Below are 16,351 nucleotides of genomic sequence, written 5' to 3' on the forward strand. Positions count from 1 at the left end.
TGGGTTTTCACAGTGTCAGCGTTTTCATCTGCCCTCAGCAACCACACCCAGCTCAGTTTGAGTGTGAAAATGCAGATCTGGCCACTGCCACGCATGAGAAACACATTCTTCCTGCATGAGGATAAGACAACTGTTCAATTAAACTAATGATTATTACAGAGAAAAACATGCAAGTGCCCGAGGAAAGGTTTAAATAGCTTTTGTCAAGCCTACAATCTTTACACAGCCCTGGGTCAGAAGTCACTGGGAGTCAGTGGAGTAAAATATGGTTAATTGTCAGTATTTTTCTTCATAAATGCACAGTTCAAATGTGAGCATGCCCAAGAGGCTGGCCCAGCCAGCCCTCATTCCAGTCTGATCACTCAAAAAAAAATCCAGGGAGCACTGGCTGATATGACACATGCTTACCAAAAACTGATCTTGAAAGACATTGGACTCAGCCTCCAGGGGGGTGAGCGTTTCTCCCCACCATCCTGTTCTCCTGCTCTAAGGTTTTAGAGCCTTGATTCAGGCAGTCAATGAAATTACTGCTGTTTTACAGATTGAGAGAGATGCTCATGTAACAGTTTAAGCTTCTATTTTTAGAGGTAATAAAGGCAATGAAGATTTTTATGGATTTATGTTTGGACCTGTAAAACAACAAGAGTCCCCACGCACTGTAAAGATAATGACAAAGTGCATCCCATGCAAAAATCTTACTTGCAGTTGCCAGTTTGACCAAGAGATGGTACTGTGGGTATACACAGCCATCACAAGGCAGTGCTGATGGGACAAGTACCTGCTTGTATCTAAACCACTCTGATTTAGAGGTTCATAAACACCTACGTTGCAAAGGTGCATGTAAGAACAACTCCGAGGTCCCTTCCAACCTCAGCCACTCTGCCATTCTGTGAAAGTGAATCCCTATAATGAAGGCTGTGCTGTAAAAGGACTAAAACACAGAGAGTTTTTATGTTTAGCTTAAACGATGCATATAAGCAAGTGCTTGTAAAGTCTAATATGGACTAATACTAAGAAAAACACCAAGTTCTCTGCTCTAATATTGTGTGATTGGCCTCTCAAATTACTCTTGAATTTGTGGAAGATCATAGGTTTCTGCAAAACTATTGGTGACTCACTCCCCAGGGAAAGATGTTCATTTCTGAGATCTGATTTCCTTTTTTTTTACCAATTATTTATCAATCCAGTGGTGTCTCTTTAATATTACAGCAACTTCAAGAATGCACTTAGCCCAAATCTGCAGTGCAATACTTTTAAATAGTCTGCATTATGCTACAAAAATTCTGCTTTTTTTAATAGCTGCCTTTGGCACCTTTCCTCATCTTGAAGAGGTTTCACTTTTTTGAATTAGGCACAGGAGCAATGGATGTACTGACTAATTAATTCTTTTTTTTAACTCCTTGAAGGGTTTAGGATCTAAGGAGCTTGGGGTCAGCGTTGTAGAGCAGCTCTCCAACACTTCCATTTGAAGTGCATTTTGTGCATTATTTAGAGCCATAATGAGATTTGCACTTCCTACCCCGGGGGTTCCCAGTGCTCAGCTTCCTGAAGGAATTGTCCCTGTCTGTCTCTAAATGCTTCACATCCCGCTGCAGAATTTGACCTCATCTCTAGGGTGTCTTCAGCGTGGCCTGGGAGATAAAAAGAGTCCTTGACATCTGCACACCAGACCAACAAGATAAAGCTGGAGAGGTGGCACCACCACGTCCCACCCTGCATAAAGGAATCAAGCAAACAGCTTTGCAAGAGGGCAGTTTTTGGAGACAGCTGGGGGAAGGAGCCGCTGCCTCCCAGAGCGAGCAGGAGCTGGAGACTTTCATGGTACGGGGAACCAGCCATGGGCCAAGGTAAGCAAAAATCACTTTGGTTAATTCCAAGCATTTGCAAGCTGTGTGACAGGAAAAAAATAACTCTTCTTGCTCCAAGACGGTGCTCGTGAGGCTTGTAGAAGAGCTGAGCTTACAGGGCTAAGGGAGCTCTAAAGGCTAAGAGAGTTCCATTTGCATGGAACTGCACAAAAAGGCAAACAAAAGCTGGTAGCAAAGTCTAAGAGGAGTTTGAGGAGCAGCAAGAAGCAGTTAAGGCAGAGAGGTGAGAGTTTGGAAGCAAAGGCAAGTGAGGTATCCTCAACAGAGGGAGTGGTGGGAGGTGAACCAGACTATAAAACTGAAGCAGAGAGATGTGCAAGTGTTTTAGCCATGGAGCAGGGAGAGGGTCCAGGTTCCAAGGAACCTTGAAGAAAATGAGAGCAAAAAAGGCATTGGCAGCTCAATAGTCACTTGACACCAGAACAACCAAGCTCAGGGTGAAGGCTCCTACAGTTACTGGTCAGAAAGTCTCAAAGGCAGGGAGGGAATGTCTGAGTGGAGAAAACACTTGATCAGCTGTTTGTGTGTCTCAGAATGTGGCTCAGGGCCAGACTGCAGGCAGTTCACAGCCCCAAACTCATTCTGTATCTTCTCACACTACAGGTCTGAGCGTCAAAAAATGCGATTTCAAGATCCCCATGAACAACAACAACCACCACACGGAAGAAATCAGCACTGAAAGGCTGATTGTGAGGCGGGGGCAGCCATTCACCATCACTGTGAACTTCTCAGCTCCAGTGCACAACTACCTGCAGCGGATGAAGAGGACCTTCCTCATTGCACAGACAGGTAACACCACTGCCAAAATTCTCAGAGCTTGGCTCCTCCACTCTCCTGAAGAGCAGAGCTGGTGGCAGGAGCCATCTCCAGAGCTGGACAGAGCTGCCCACATCTAGACATGGGGCAGTGAACAGTTTACCTAAGGCAAAGTAGAGTCTCCTGCTGCTGCAGGGTCACAGCCAGATCCCTTTCCAGAAGGGACACTGCAGCACAATAACCAATTCAGGTTCACTACTCCATGATTTCAAAGTTCTCACAGGATCTCTCCTGGCTTTTGGTTTAGGAATGGTCAAACTTAGGTAGCCTTAAGGAGTGTTTCCTACTGAGACCCCCTGAGAAGGGCATCAATGTTCAGTCCCAGCCTGTTATACCAAAAAGCGTTTGGCTGTCACTTTTGTTCTGGCTCAATTCCAGGAGCAGCAGATCTGCACCATTGTGGCAGTGAAGGCACTGCTTTCTACAGATCTATGAAATGCACACCTCACTTTCAAATGGGGAGGCCTGAGTGCTGCACTAACCTCAGGAAGGCTCACAAGGCATGAAGGTGCTAAAGGGTTAAGACTGTCTCATGAGGAGAGCTGTGGCTCCAGAGACAGACAAGGTCCCTGCAGTCTGCACAGGTGAGGAATAAACACAGCGTTTGCAATAAACACAACCAGATCTCTTTGGCTGCAGGACCACATCCTTCCAAAGCAGATGAAATCCAGGCTGAATTTCCCATCTCCAGCCTGGGAGACCAGAAGCAGTGGAGTGCAGCACTGGAAGAACAGGACCTGTGCTCCTGGACCCTGTCTGTGAACACCCCTGCCAGTGCTCCCATTGGCCAGTACACTCTGCTTCTACGTGCCTCCCAATCTTCCCACCTCCTGGGAAAATTCACCCTTCTCTTCAACCCCTGGTGCCAAGGTACGTGGTCAGAAAGAGAAAGGCAGGCTGGGACCAGTCACTTCCCAAAAGCAGCTTTTGAGCTCTGGCCCTTTGCCCCCATGGAGGCTGAGGATGACTCCCCCAGCGCTCCCAGCCACTCCTGCCCTGCTCCTCACAGCACCTCAGGGCAGAGGAAGGGGCTAATGAAGCTCAAAGGTGCTACCTCAGCACTTCTGCCCCGTTCCTGGAGTATTCCACTGCCAGAGCCCTGCCCCTCTGCTAAGGGAAAAATGTTTGATGAAGTGTTTCCTAGAACAAAGATTTTAAGATGAGTCAAGATTGTACTTGGCCTGATAAAGGCCACTGTATCTTTCTTAGTATTAGAGAAGTTACCAGTCAGGAGAGCAGCAGAGCCAGCAGGTGCAGCTGCCTGGGTCTGGAGGAACTTTTTGAACAAGGAACAGAGATTACAATGAAATGCTTTTTTGCTGTCTGATTCACAACCTGGGGTATTTTTCAAGGCAGGATGCCAGGGACTGCTGAAGTCCCCGGAGTGCAGTGGGGTCTGCTGATGTCAGAGAGGTGCAAGTGCATCTGAGACCAGGAATGCTTTCTTCCTGATGCTTTCCCCCTCTGATCTAGATGATGAGGTGTTCTTGCCCAACGAGGCACAGCGCCAGGAGTACATTTTAAACCAGGAGGGTGTCATCTACTGGGGGACTGAAAATGCAGCCGTAGCACAACCCTGGGACTTTGGTCAGGTAAGCCAGAGGTCAAATATAGCTGTGCCCTCTCAGAGCCACCAGCAGAGGAAGGGTACATATATCCTGTGTGTACAGGATGCTGAGAGTCTTATCCATCTCCATGCTGTGGCTCTGAGGAAAGACCTTCTCAGGCTGTCCTGTATAAAGATATGCATTGATCTGTATCTGTGTGCCTTCCTTTCCACAACAGGTGATAAAAGCATTTAACAGAACTTAGTAATACTGTCTCTATCTCACAGGTAAAGTAGACCTTTCAATTTGCCCAAGGCCACCTGACACAGCCAGTGATTAGAACAGGATTTTACTCCTCTTTAGTGCCAGCAGATCACAAAAGTACTTCTGTGCCAACCTAGAGAGCACTCCAGAAAAGCATCAATTTCCCTCAGTCAGGGGATGCAGTATCATGCTAATGCATTTCCCACCTTCAATAAAGCTGGAGGTCTGTCTTCAGTTTGTTGTGCTCCCCCTCCAAATCTCTGCCTGGAGCTCCCCTCCTCGGCCCACCATACAAGCAGAGAGGGAGAAATAACCTGCACAGTTACAAACTGGGTGGGGGCTCAAGAGAACAAAAGTGCAGGCCGGATTTCCTGAAATGATGTGCTCTTGTTTCAGTTTGAGGAGGGCATTGTTGACATCTGCTTCACACTGCTGTGCCTGGGTGAGCACCACCAAGGAGCCAAGGATCCCACCCAGCGCAAGAGCCCTGTCCACGTCTGCCGGGCAGTGGCTGCCATGGTAAGGAGAGCAGACAGCAGCCCTGGCACTGGCAGGGTGCATCTCCTCAATCCCAGCTCAGGGCAACCCACTGATCAAAGAGGAAGCCTGCCCAGGGCTGTTCCAAACCCCACCTCCTGCCCATCTCCAGCCTGTCCTGATATTCCCTGCAGTGCACAAGTAGTGCTGCAGGACTTCTAGCAGTGAATTTACTCACTTACTGAATAAATCTCAGAGGAGACTGCTGTGCTTGTTCTGCTCAGCCACAACCCTCATGCTTTGCACCAAAAAAATCCTCCTGGTTTCATCAGCCCTGGGAGCAGCTTCGTCAAACAGGATTGGGCGGACCTGCCAAAGAGAGGCAAGTCCTTAATGCACCTTTCTCTCCTCCTTCCCTGCAGCTGAACTGCAATGAGTTTAAAGGAATCCTGGCAGAATGTGAGGCCGGGCAATACAGTAATGGGACACCCCCTTCCAAGTGGCTGGGAAGCAGCCCCATCCTCCGGCAGTGGATTGCATCGGAGTGCCGGCCTGTCCGCTACGGGCAGTGCTGGGTGTTTGCTGCAGTCATGTGTTCAGGTACTTCAGAGCGGTGCTTCAAAGACCTTCGTGTTGAGCAAAGCCTTACTTGGTCTGCAGGACCTCTAGCATATTCCTAAATTCCTGGATGAACACAGATCCCAGTAACATATCCTGTAGTCTTCAGGTGAGAGGCAGATCCCCAGAATTTCCTCAGCAACACTGAGCGTTACTAGCTTTGAGATAAAAGAGTATCAGTGCATCCATTCACTGAAGGCATCAATGAGATCTTATTCCCTGAAGGGGCAATAACTCTTGCAAAGTCCAGACAGCGGGTCTGTGCCATTCCTAACAGTCCAGGCACCAAAAAAAGGCTCTACACCCATCAGCAGAGGCACCCTTAGGGCAGGATGCACAGCTGAATCACAGCTCTCTCTTCTGCACAGTTCTGAGGTGCCTGGGAATTCCTACCAGGGTGGTCACCGGCTTTACGTGGGCTCACAACACCAAGAGCAGCCTGAGTGTGGATGAGTATTACGATGAAGATGGGACACTGCTCACACAGGACAAGCGTGCTCGGGTCTGGTAAGAGAACGTGGCAGGGCCCAAGCAAGAATTTGAGACAATACCTGGGTGTAAAAGTGATAGAGGGGGGAGAACAAAGAGGTGAAAGAGCTGCAGGGAGGTGGATAGGAGACAGCTCAGCTGAGATCCTGTCTACATGAGCTGTTCTTGACAAACTGGGCAACCCAAACTGAAGAGTGCTTTATTACTAGAGCCCACAAAGGAAGAATGATAGCCCAGTTCAGCCAGAGAAACTCCACTCGTATCAAAAAAACGTGCTCTCTGCTCTCCTCACCATGCACTGAACTCTTTCAAAGGAGCACTGACCAGCTGTGGTTTGGCTAAAAATTTGCTGTACCTCAGGGCTCGGTGCCTTGGTGACGATGAGCTCGTGATGTCGTCTCTTGCAGGACCTTCCACGTTTGGAACGAGTGCTGGATGGCTCGGGCTGAGTTGCCACCAGAGTTCAGCGGCTGGCAGGCTCTGGATGCCACCTGCCAGGAAAAAAGCAAAGGTGAGACAGCAGAGATGGGCTTGAGAAAGGAAGGAAGAGGAGCAGGGAGCAAATAAATTAATTCAGTATTCCTCCTTTTCCTAACTTCCAGTGGAAAGATGCAACAGGACAGGGACTCACCCTGTTGACTTTAGGCCCAAAATCATTATTTGTCTGTTTGGTTTCTGCAGCCTATGTAGCTTCAAGAGCTCTATCACAGCACTGCTTCCTAATATGTATAATCAGTATATATCTAAACTAGGGGTGGTTTTAGCTGGTAAAGCATCTGAATCTTAACTAGGCCACATTTTCTCTTCAGGTCCATCCTTCTGTGGGCCAACCCCTGTCCACGCCATCAAGGAAGGGGACACAGAAGTCGATTATGATGTCTGCTACTTCTTTGCTGCCATCAATGCCAAGTGCCAGGTCTGGATACAAAAGGCAGATGACACCCTTAAGCCAGCTTTTGGTGGCACAAAATACATCGGTAACAACATCAGCACCAAGAGTGTCGGCAGTGAGCGCTGTGAGGACATCACACACAACTACAAGTATCCTGAAGGTATGGGCTGGGCCAGTGGCTGAGCACCTTCCTTGGCAGTGTCACAAGTGAAGAGGCAAAGACTGGAGAGCAGAGCCAAAGCAGAGCACCAGGGTCATCCACTTATCACTACTTCCCCCTCTTCAGTGGCACGAGAACACCTAAACTCTGTCTGCAGAACCAAAGCAGAGGTCATAGCCTAAATTTCATCTGCTTAATTGGATTAACCAGGTCTGTAGATGGCTGGGTGTTTCTTTACCAGGCACTTTCATGTCTGGAAAAACTTTTCTGATTTCTCTTACCTCAGTAGTTAAAGAGGCCACTGCCCCCTTTACTCTGACAGATGTTAGCACCAAGGTGCTTTAAAAACTATGACAACTCTTCCCAAGTAGAATCTGTCAGATCCAATGAATATCCTGTCAGCTGAAATTCTTGAGCTGCTCCAACCAGAAACTCAAAAGGATATCTCTCTATGCTCTTAGAAACAGTTCTCTACAGTACTGCCAGGATAAATCAATGCCATTCTCCTGCACTTGCTGCTAGTGAACTGGAAAGGATACTAAAATATGTGTTCCTTTTTGTGACAGGCTCTCTCAAGGAAAAAGAAGTACTTGACAAAGCCTACAGAAATACAAAGAAACTTGAGACAGCCACCAGCAGCAGCTCAACACAGTTTAGCTCCATTCCTATTGCCCTTGAAGAGCCAGTTAACCTCTTCATCCACCTCCAGTCAAGCAGTTCTCTGCAACTGGGACAAGATATTCCACTTTCCATTGAAATGTTTAACCACAGTGGTGGAGAAAAGGCTACTCACCTGGTGGTTGGGGTCCAGTCTCTGCATTATAATGGTGTGCCCATTAGCCAGCTTTGGAAGGAAGACTTTCATTTTAACCTCCAAAGCAATGAAGGTAAGGACTCTGCTGAGTGCACGGCTAGAAAAGTGTATCTAGTTCTCACTTCAGCAAAAAATGTTCCTAGCCATAAGTTTACAAAAGGTTGGCTGAATAGCAGATTGTAAGTGATTGCCCAGAGAGGTTGTGGAGTCTCCCTCATTGGAGATATTCAAGGTCCATCTGGACACAATCCTGTGCCCTGTGCTCTGGGATGACCTTGCTTGGGCAGGGAGGTTTGACCACGATTCACTTCCAACCTCACCCCTTCTGTGATTCTGTGAAATACAACACTTTGGCAACATCACCTTAAGAGATTTTCAATCACTTGAGCATTTAAATGCTGCAGCTTTCAGTACAAGGTTGGGCACTAAACACTCCGAGGTGTCACACAGGCAAAGACCAGCCTGTACTTATCATCTGTTATTTCACCACTCTATTCCAGTCCACAACCTGAGGATCCTTGTGCCTAACTCGTGGTGTGGAAAAGAGCTGGGGGAGAACCACCTGCTCAGGCTGACTGCTGTGCTGAGAGATGAGGATTCCTGCTACATATACCTGGCACAGGAAGAGATCAGCATTTCTGATCCCCTTCTCACTATTGAGGTTAGGCTGGGCTGTCATTCTGTCACTGCAGCAGGGAGAAAACAGCTTTCATAGTCATAAGCAGCAAAACAATTCTGCTGGTTCAGTGGCTCTCCTCATGCTGTGTTCTTTCAAAGTACTGGGATTTCAGTTTGGGAAAGGTGGGTCAGGCCACTGTTGTATACAGTGCTCCCAATTCTGCCTTTTCTCTGTGTGTGTGCATGAGGAAATCCTGATGACTCCTAACTCACTGACCAGTCTGGAAATCAGAGGCTGCAGAAGGAAACTAGAGCAGAAGAAACTAACCTGCATTTTGCCTCTTCTGCCAACTGGAAGCTCAGGCTAAGACCTCTGGCTCCAAAATTATGCATCTCCCTTTAATCACAGAAGAATCTTTTTCCTTCTCTCAGTTTCAGCTCATTTCCTTCTTTCAACAGCTTCCAAAAACCATGGTACAGTATCAGCCCAGCACAGCAAGGATCAGCCTCCTGAACCCTCTCCCTGAACCCCTGGAGCAGTGTGTGGTAGCAGTTGCAGGGCGAGGGCTCATTTACAGACAGAGGAAGTACAGGTAAGTGCAAGCTGATGGATCTGAGAACAGCAGATGGAAAAAGAGACACAATACAAACTATAGAAACCCTTGCACAGGAAAGGCTGTCCCCAAAAATAACCAGGCAACAACATGGCAGGAAGACACTGCTTTAGCACAAAAGCCCCAGGCATCCCATCCTTTATTTACAGATAACACAGAAGATTTTCACACTCTAAAGGAGAAGCTAACAGAACTTCCAACAGATGTGTAATGCATAAGTTGAAGCCAATATGGCATCTGTGAAAGCTTTCTTCTATTTCTTTTTTTTCCTTTCTTTTCTTTTGGCACCACACTCCTGTCTAGCACATGCATCTCCCAGGCCCAGGGAACCAGAAATACAAAGAGATGTGATTCCTGTATAATCCCCTCTCACCTTTCAGGTTGGGATCTGTGCAAGCTAAAAGCATTCAAGAGCTGCAAATCCCATTCACCCCCACCCGAGCAGGGCCCAGGAGACTCACTGCACAACTTACCTGCCCTCAACTCCAGAACCTGAAGAGCTACAGAACTACTGACATTGCAGCTGCCTGAGCCCAGCTCAGAACAGGTCCTGCTTACAAAAGAGTGGTCGTGATCTGTGCCCTGATCTTGGGCAAGCATAGATGTTAATAGTTGAATAAAAGTAAAGTTTAAAACCATGTCTGATTTTGATTTATTTGCATAAATTCAACTCTCTCCCATCTGCCACTATGTCCACTCTCCAGCTGCAGAAGTTGAACCTTACTGTGGCAAAGATGGGCTGAAGGCTCAGGCAGATACCTCTCACCACACACAGGTGCTGAACCCACCACTGCTCAGGCATTTTCCCTCCCTGTGGAAACAAAAGGATATCCTGGAACTGTAAAGTGATCATACATGCAGCAGTTCTCTAGAGATACACCCTTCTCCCCCTGCAGATCCTTGATACTAATAAAGTGGTAAACAGTATTTTCTGCTGCTTTCTGAGGAAATAAATAATAGAAAGCTGTTCAGTGCTCTCTAAGGTTAAACAGGAAATAGCAACAGTGCAGCATATTTTGTAATGGTTCATTGGGCTGCTTGCAAAAGAAGCAAGCCCCTTTCCTTCTGTATATATCCTCTGTCACCTGAAGACAGATAAAGCAACTAATGCAAATCTAGCAATATTTTATTGTTCTTTGAACCCCACAGTAGCTGTAATGTCTCAAGAACGGGGCAGGTTGAGATGCAGCACTGCATCATCCCACGAATCCAAGTAAAATGACAACTTCTGCAATGGCAAAGAGCAACTTCCTGGAAAAGTTTTTCCAAGTGGCAGTAAGGTTCTCTCCTAGAAACATTGTTCTCATCATCCTCCGAGCAGCTGAAGAACAGCAAGATTCGCTGGAAAAGCACATGCCAGAGCCAGTGGCAGCAACACACGTGGGCACAGGAGAGCTAAAGTTGACCCTGAGTGAAGTTCTTGATTTTGTTCATGTTGTGATCTACTGCACCATTTAGAAACTGCACCCAGCCTTCCTCTGCCGGTGGACACACGTGGCTTGTCCTGCAAAAGTGGAGGAAATTCATTAGGAAACCCTCCTGGGTGTCTTTCACCTCCACATCCAGGCAACACAGGGGTACTGTGAGGTGCTGAATAACCACAGCATTAAACAGGGCTGCTACAGCCCCAGAGGGCTTTGAGCAAGGAAGTCCCAAACCTTGACACAAATGTGTGTGTCCTCAGTGGGAACCACTTTCATCCCTACCACCCTTCCCTTAGTCCCATCCCTCTGTGCCTAGGTAACATCACAACTACTCCAAAATGCCAGCATTTACTGTCCAGAAATGAGTCATATTTGACATGAGGCAGAAAGGTCTGAACTTTCATAGCAGGGAACCCACACTTATAAAACTGTGGCTCATACTCACTTTGCAATCTCTAAGACCTTCTTTAATACTGAGGCCAACTTAGCAGCCTAGAAGGAAAGAAAATGGAAATTAAATGAGCCAAACATGAGGAAAAACAGGGTCTCAGCAGTACTGGAAAGGAAAGAGAAATGCAGGCATTCTCAACAGCCAAAAAAGAGTAAAACTGCCACCAGTCCTGATGCAGAATGGAGTTATCTATCACTGCCACGCTGGAAGTGTCTCCCAGCCTACTGCTGGCTGGGACAGGTAAAAATAAAGTCACGTATGGTTTTTAAAGCACACATTAAAATGCTTTATAAAAAAAAAAAAGACAAGCCTATTAGAAATTGGTAACTGATATTAAGATATGAAGTTACAAGTGACTGACTTTAATGCAATTTGATACTAAGTAATACTTTCTTTTTTATTCCAAAAAAATCAAGCCACAGGCTAAAGGCATGAAACCAGTTTTGTCACTGGACATCTCTATGGATTATAGTTCAGAGTTAAAGCTCCAAGTGGTCATGCCCTTCCCAGAGGTGGTAAAGATGAGGAATGTATTTCCAGCTAAAGGAAGCTAAGTGTGCAAGAACCAAAGGGCACTCTTCAGCCCTAAGAAATCTTTACTGAGGCAGTCACTAACACCCACCCCTCCCTGACAGTCACATAACCCCTCCAATTTGATTTCTCCCCATTCTCTACAGCCCAGTCCCACACAGAGGCTGCAGATACTCACATTAAGTCGCACAGCCAGTGGGTTCACAGGCGGGTACATGCTCAGTGCCAGCTCATCAACACTAGGATAGAAAAGAGGGCAGCAATGGAAGAAAGGTCCTGCCAGCACAACATATGGATCCTGATCAAAGCCCACACCCAAGCCTGAATGCAAGTCAGGAACAGAAGTGCATGACAAGGAGACATCAGTCCTACCCGTGGGATGTGCCCCTCTCACCACAGTGAGAGATGTGGCCACAGCTCCACCCCAAATGCAATGTCTGTTCCCCTCCTGACCTGCACAACTCCCAACAGCTTATGCCAGAATAGTCTCCCCACCACCTGCTCACAGCCCCAGTATCACAAAGGTTGTCCTAATCCATTCTCTAGACCTCGAGAAAGACCAGGGCTGCTCCAGAGCAAAAAAGCAGCACAGGGAGAGACCTGCTTACCTTGGACTGATCTCATTAGCAATGTCTGCAAGGTCATCCAGCTGAGCAATCTGCTCTGGAGAATCAGCTTTGCCATAGGCCTTCACTGCACCCAGGACCTTCTTCAGGCACGCTTTGGAAGCCTTCATTAACCCCATGCAGGAGCTGAGCAGCTGCCGGTCAGCTTCTGACCAGTATGTGTCCCTGTTGCCCCGAAAGCCCAGCTCTTCATCTTCCATGATGTCACCATAGGGATCCTGCCCTTCCACCAGTGCCTGAGAACACAGATGCACTGAAAATCCAGAGCCTGGCATCAATTGCAATGGAGGAAAGGGAGAACATCATCTAGACATCGTGCAAATAATTAACGGGGGAAAGCTCAGCTGGTTAATCCTAGAACTGGATTAAGATAAACTAATCCCCTACTCTAATTCAACAGTGCAAACAGCATGAATCTGGTAAATAATGCCATTCCTACATCATCCTAAACTTCCTCCCACAATCCCCCATGTCCTGCAGTTCAGGACACGGCTTTATGGAAACCTCATATCAAGTAAACTCGGTTTGAGGCTAAAAACTCATTAAAATCCACACAAAGAACAATAACCTAGGTCATATCACAACAAAATTAAAACAGTCCCTGCATTCCATCACTGAACCACCACAGAGGGTGGTGGGGCATTGGAACAGGGCAGTGGTCACAGCCCCAAGCTTGCCAGAGCTCAAGCATTGTTTGGACAATGCTCTCAGGCACGTGGTGGGATTGCTGGGGTTGCCCCGTGCAGAGACAGGAGTTGGACTCCTGGTGTGTCTCCTCCAACTCAGGATATTCTGTGAGTCTATAATCCACCACTGCAGGTTCCTCTGAGGCTTAGGGGCTTCCTTACATGTTCCATCTCCTCCACAGCATCCTTGACCACACCTAGACACGCCGTCAGAGCTGATGCAACTGCTGCCTGGTTATCTGCAAAAGGAAAAGGATGTAAACCATGACACCCCATTATTTCAAATCAGTTTGCAACAACCTTCATCTAGGTTTGCCATCATTAGATCTGGAGACTGCAGGATCATGCTTTTTGCAGAGCTCAGAGCTGCACTTGTCATGCAAACAATCTGGCCCCCTTTCAAAAACAGCTGGGTTTTGGAGAATGAGTGAGCCTTCCTTGTACCACCCAGAATACCTTTGCAAAGGCTATTGATATTCCAAGACAACACATCCCAGTTCTGCTGTTCTGCATTTACAACACTCACCTCGTGGCAGGTTGGACACTTGCTCACATGCCTCCCACACGCCTCCAGTCGATATGAGCTGTTCCTGAGACAAGCTGAAACAAAACAAAAGCCCCCAAATGTAGAACTCAAGACTTTCCAGCTTGAAATCATCCCTATGGGCTTGTCTGATGATCTGACTCTCAAATGAATCTCACCACCCTCATCAGCACTGCCTTGCTCGCTCAGATCTTGGGGAACTGAGCCTTTGCTGAAGAGGCCACTGCCCCTCCCTGATTCCAAAAGTGCTCTGCTTCTGTTTCCCTCCTTCCCTTAGGAAGCAGTCTGCACTTGCTGCTTCTTAACAAGTATACTTGCAACTTTTTCTTCCTTTTATTCTGGAAAATTATCATAAAATCATAGAATCACGTGATTAAAAATTACCTCTCCACTGGAGCACTGAGAATTGTGTCTGTGAGCTGGATCATCCCTTCCACTACTTCAGTGGTAGCATCTCGTACTATCTTCCGAAGAGTAGTGCCTGGTTGAGATTGAGAAAAAGCAAAAAAGGTGCCACAGTCAGCACTGACAGAAAGCAACTGCTGAGAAGAACACACAGACTGCTCTGTTTGTGTGGATACACTGTATAAATGAAGCTACAGCTACTTGGAAGGAAGCAAGATGCTTCCCAGTCCCAAAAGGACTCTGGACAACAATTTCAGCACTTCATAAATACCAACACTCAATCAACTACACAACTTCCTACATTATCATTCTTCTGCAGGAGTAGACAGACAAGTAGTTCACTCATAAACATGTTCAAAGTCTACAGAACAGCTGATAATGCGATAACCTGCTAATGAAAATCTGCTTTCCTGCAGATGCCACATCTCATACTGGGCTCTGAAATACTGGGTTTCTTTATACAGTGGTGGCTGCCTTGCTGTCACTATCTCACCTTGGCCCTTGGGGAGCCAGTAGTACACTGTGGCAACTGCAAGAATGGCGTTTTGGACATCTTCACTCAGCTTCTGGCAATCCTGAAAACGGACATGCAAAAGGATCAGCTTTGGGTCACCGTGAGCAGCACACAGCTGCAGCATCTTTAGAAAGTCTCACAAGCAATCACTGGCTTTCAGACTGCTTTGAGAAAAGGGAAACATAATAATGGCTGTCCTATTTGAGAAACAAATCCAGCACAAGAAGAAAATACAAATAAACAAGCTGTATGCATCATAACATGACCGGGTAACAAAACACACCCTGGCGGGGTGGTCACACACCAGAGAGGAATAAGTAGCTTAGATCATTATTCTGGAGATTTTTTATTCCTGTCCTCCAAACACAGGTGTGATAAAGTTCTCCCAATTAATAACAAAAATATTTCATATTCTTTATTGGATCTAAGGTCTGTATTCTCCAATATTCTGTTTCTATCAGCAACTAGCTGCAGCTGCTAAAGAATGTAAGAACACTTCTAGTAAGAATGTCTCCTTAGCTTACAGAAATTAGTTCTCTGGGCAGCTCTTGGGTTGTTAATGCACTCTACAATAGTGACATCCCTTGTTTGCACTGAACCAAATCGTTTCAATCAAATGAACCAAGAGACACCTGAACCTTCATACACAGGGCAATTTCACAGTCTGTGGAGGCTTTCACTCACCTCTGCAGAAGGTAGTGGAGGCCTTGAGAACGCCAGACTCAGCTTTGTAGCTTCCTGTGACGTTACTTGGAATGTCTGACCTAGAAAAATTCAATGAGAGCAAAAGGAGAGAAAGTAACTTGGGTAAAAGATAAAACAATAGAGCAACTTGATGAGTGACATCTCTGTTGCTACTGCTTGATTACCGTTACTTGATTATCATTACTTCCTTCCAAGCCACACAAACGCATACACCAAATCCCACCCCAAGTAGAATTCCACGGTGCCATGCACGTAGCTTGTGTCCTACGCCTGCTTTTTTTAACTCTTTTTCTTTTTACATGGCTGGCAGTGATATCCACAACCCCGGTTCGCATCTTGGTCCATGACCCCTTCACCAGGATGTGCTGGGAGGCTTCAACAGAGACCAAAGGCTCTATAAACCTTGTTGTACGAGGGGCTACTGCTTTGCCAGGTGACCACTGTTAGGGTGGCCAGGCAATGGAATAGGCTGCCCAGGGAGGTGGTGGAGTCACCATCACTGGAGGCGTTTGAGAACCACCGGACCTGGCGCTGCTGTGGTTTAGGGGTTACAGAGGCAGCGCTGGGTTGATGGTCGGACTTGATGATCTTAAAGGTCTATTCTAACCCCTGATGATCCTACGAACCCACGAGCGGAGGGTACGTGCCAAGCGCCGGCTGGAGACCCGCCGGGGCTGGGAGCCCTGCCCGGCAGCCCCCAAAGCCCACCCCAAAGCCCGGTCCCTCCGCTCCCCGCCCGTACCTAGCGCGTCCCAGAAGCGCGGCAGCTCGAACGGCTCTCGGCCCTCGCCCGGTTCTCCCTCTGCAACGGCACAGACACAGCTCAGCCCGCGGGGAGCCCGGCTCGGCCCGGCCCGCACCCCGCCCGGCCCCGGCCCGCACCTCGCACCCGCGCCAGCACCGCCCGCAGCGCCTCCCGCACGTCCCGCAGCGCCTCCCGCGCCTCCATCGCCCCGGCAGCGCCGCCCGAGCGCCCCGCGCGTCACGTCCGCTCCCGGAGAGCCGCTGCACCGCCCCTACAGCAATCCCCATCACAGAGAGCCGCTGCACCGCCCCTACAGCAATTCTGATCCCAGAGAGAGCCGCTGCACCGCCCCTACAGCAATCCCCATCAGAGAGCCGCTGCACCGCCCCTACAGCAATCCCGATCACAGAGAGCCGCTGCACCGCCCCTACAGCAATCCTGATCCCAGAGAGCCGCTGCACCGCCCCTACAGCAACCCCGATCCCAGAGAGCCGCTGCACCGCCCCTACAGCAATCCCCATCACAGAGAGCCGCTGCACCGCC

General features: G+C 48.0%; 2 protein-coding genes across 2 annotated transcripts; one reads left to right on the forward strand and one right to left on the reverse strand.

The window, feature by feature from the left end:
* Window positions 1–1,743: 1,743 nt before the first annotated feature.
* On the forward strand, window positions 1,744–9,708 carry LOC126639205 (protein 4.2-like). The gene is made up of 13 exons (XM_050313833.1): window positions 1,744–1,847; window positions 2,472–2,657; window positions 3,324–3,554; window positions 4,158–4,276; window positions 4,892–5,014; window positions 5,395–5,572; window positions 5,959–6,097; window positions 6,487–6,590; window positions 6,889–7,131; window positions 7,698–8,018; window positions 8,446–8,606; window positions 9,023–9,156; window positions 9,558–9,708. Exons 1-13 carry the CDS (start codon window positions 1,838–1,840, stop codon window positions 9,706–9,708), a joined length of 2,100 nt encoding a protein of 699 aa, XP_050169790.1. The 5' UTR covers window positions 1,744–1,837.
* Window positions 9,286–16,085, reverse strand: CCNDBP1 (cyclin D1 binding protein 1). Its single transcript, XM_050313828.1, has 11 exons — window positions 15,946–16,085; window positions 15,806–15,865; window positions 15,043–15,122; window positions 14,338–14,419; window positions 13,824–13,920; window positions 13,422–13,495; window positions 13,058–13,134; window positions 12,192–12,445; window positions 11,762–11,822; window positions 11,047–11,093; window positions 9,286–10,681 (listed from the first exon to the last, which is right to left on the reverse strand). The coding sequence occupies exons 1-11, from the start codon at window positions 16,010–16,012 to the stop codon at window positions 10,573–10,575; spliced, it is 1,008 nt and encodes a 335-aa protein (XP_050169785.1). The 5' UTR covers window positions 16,013–16,085; the 3' UTR covers window positions 9,286–10,572.
* Window positions 16,086–16,351: the final 266 nt, after the last annotated feature.

Source organism: Myiozetetes cayanensis, unplaced genomic scaffold (genome assembly GCF_022539395.1).
Source record: "Myiozetetes cayanensis isolate MyiCay16 unplaced genomic scaffold, myiCay2020 scf19, whole genome shotgun sequence".
Lineage (NCBI taxonomy): Eukaryota > Metazoa > Chordata > Aves > Passeriformes > Tyrannidae > Myiozetetes > Myiozetetes cayanensis.

Excerpts from the sequence above, each read along its gene's own strand:
- LOC126639205 (XM_050313833.1), top strand. Across the intron at positions 3,555-4,157 it reads CTTCAACCCCTGGTGCCAAG|ATGATGAGGTGTTCTTGCCC; the intron begins GTACGTGGTCAG and ends CCTCTGATCTAG. Across the intron at positions 5,015-5,394 it reads GCCGGGCAGTGGCTGCCATG|CTGAACTGCAATGAGTTTAA; the intron begins GTAAGGAGAGCA and ends CCTTCCCTGCAG.
- CCNDBP1 (XM_050313828.1), bottom strand. The coding sequence starts at position 16,012 with ATGGAGGCGCGGGAGGCGCTGCGGGACGTGCGGGAGGCGCTGCGGGCG. Across the intron at positions 15,866-15,945 it reads GGTGCTGGCGCGGGTGCGAG|AGGGAGAACCGGGCGAGGGC; the intron begins GTGCGGGCCGGG and ends GTGCCGTTGCAG. Across the intron at positions 10,682-11,046 it reads AAGGTCTTAGAGATTGCAAA|GACAAGCCACGTGTGTCCAC; the intron begins GTGAGTATGAGC and ends CCACTTTTGCAG.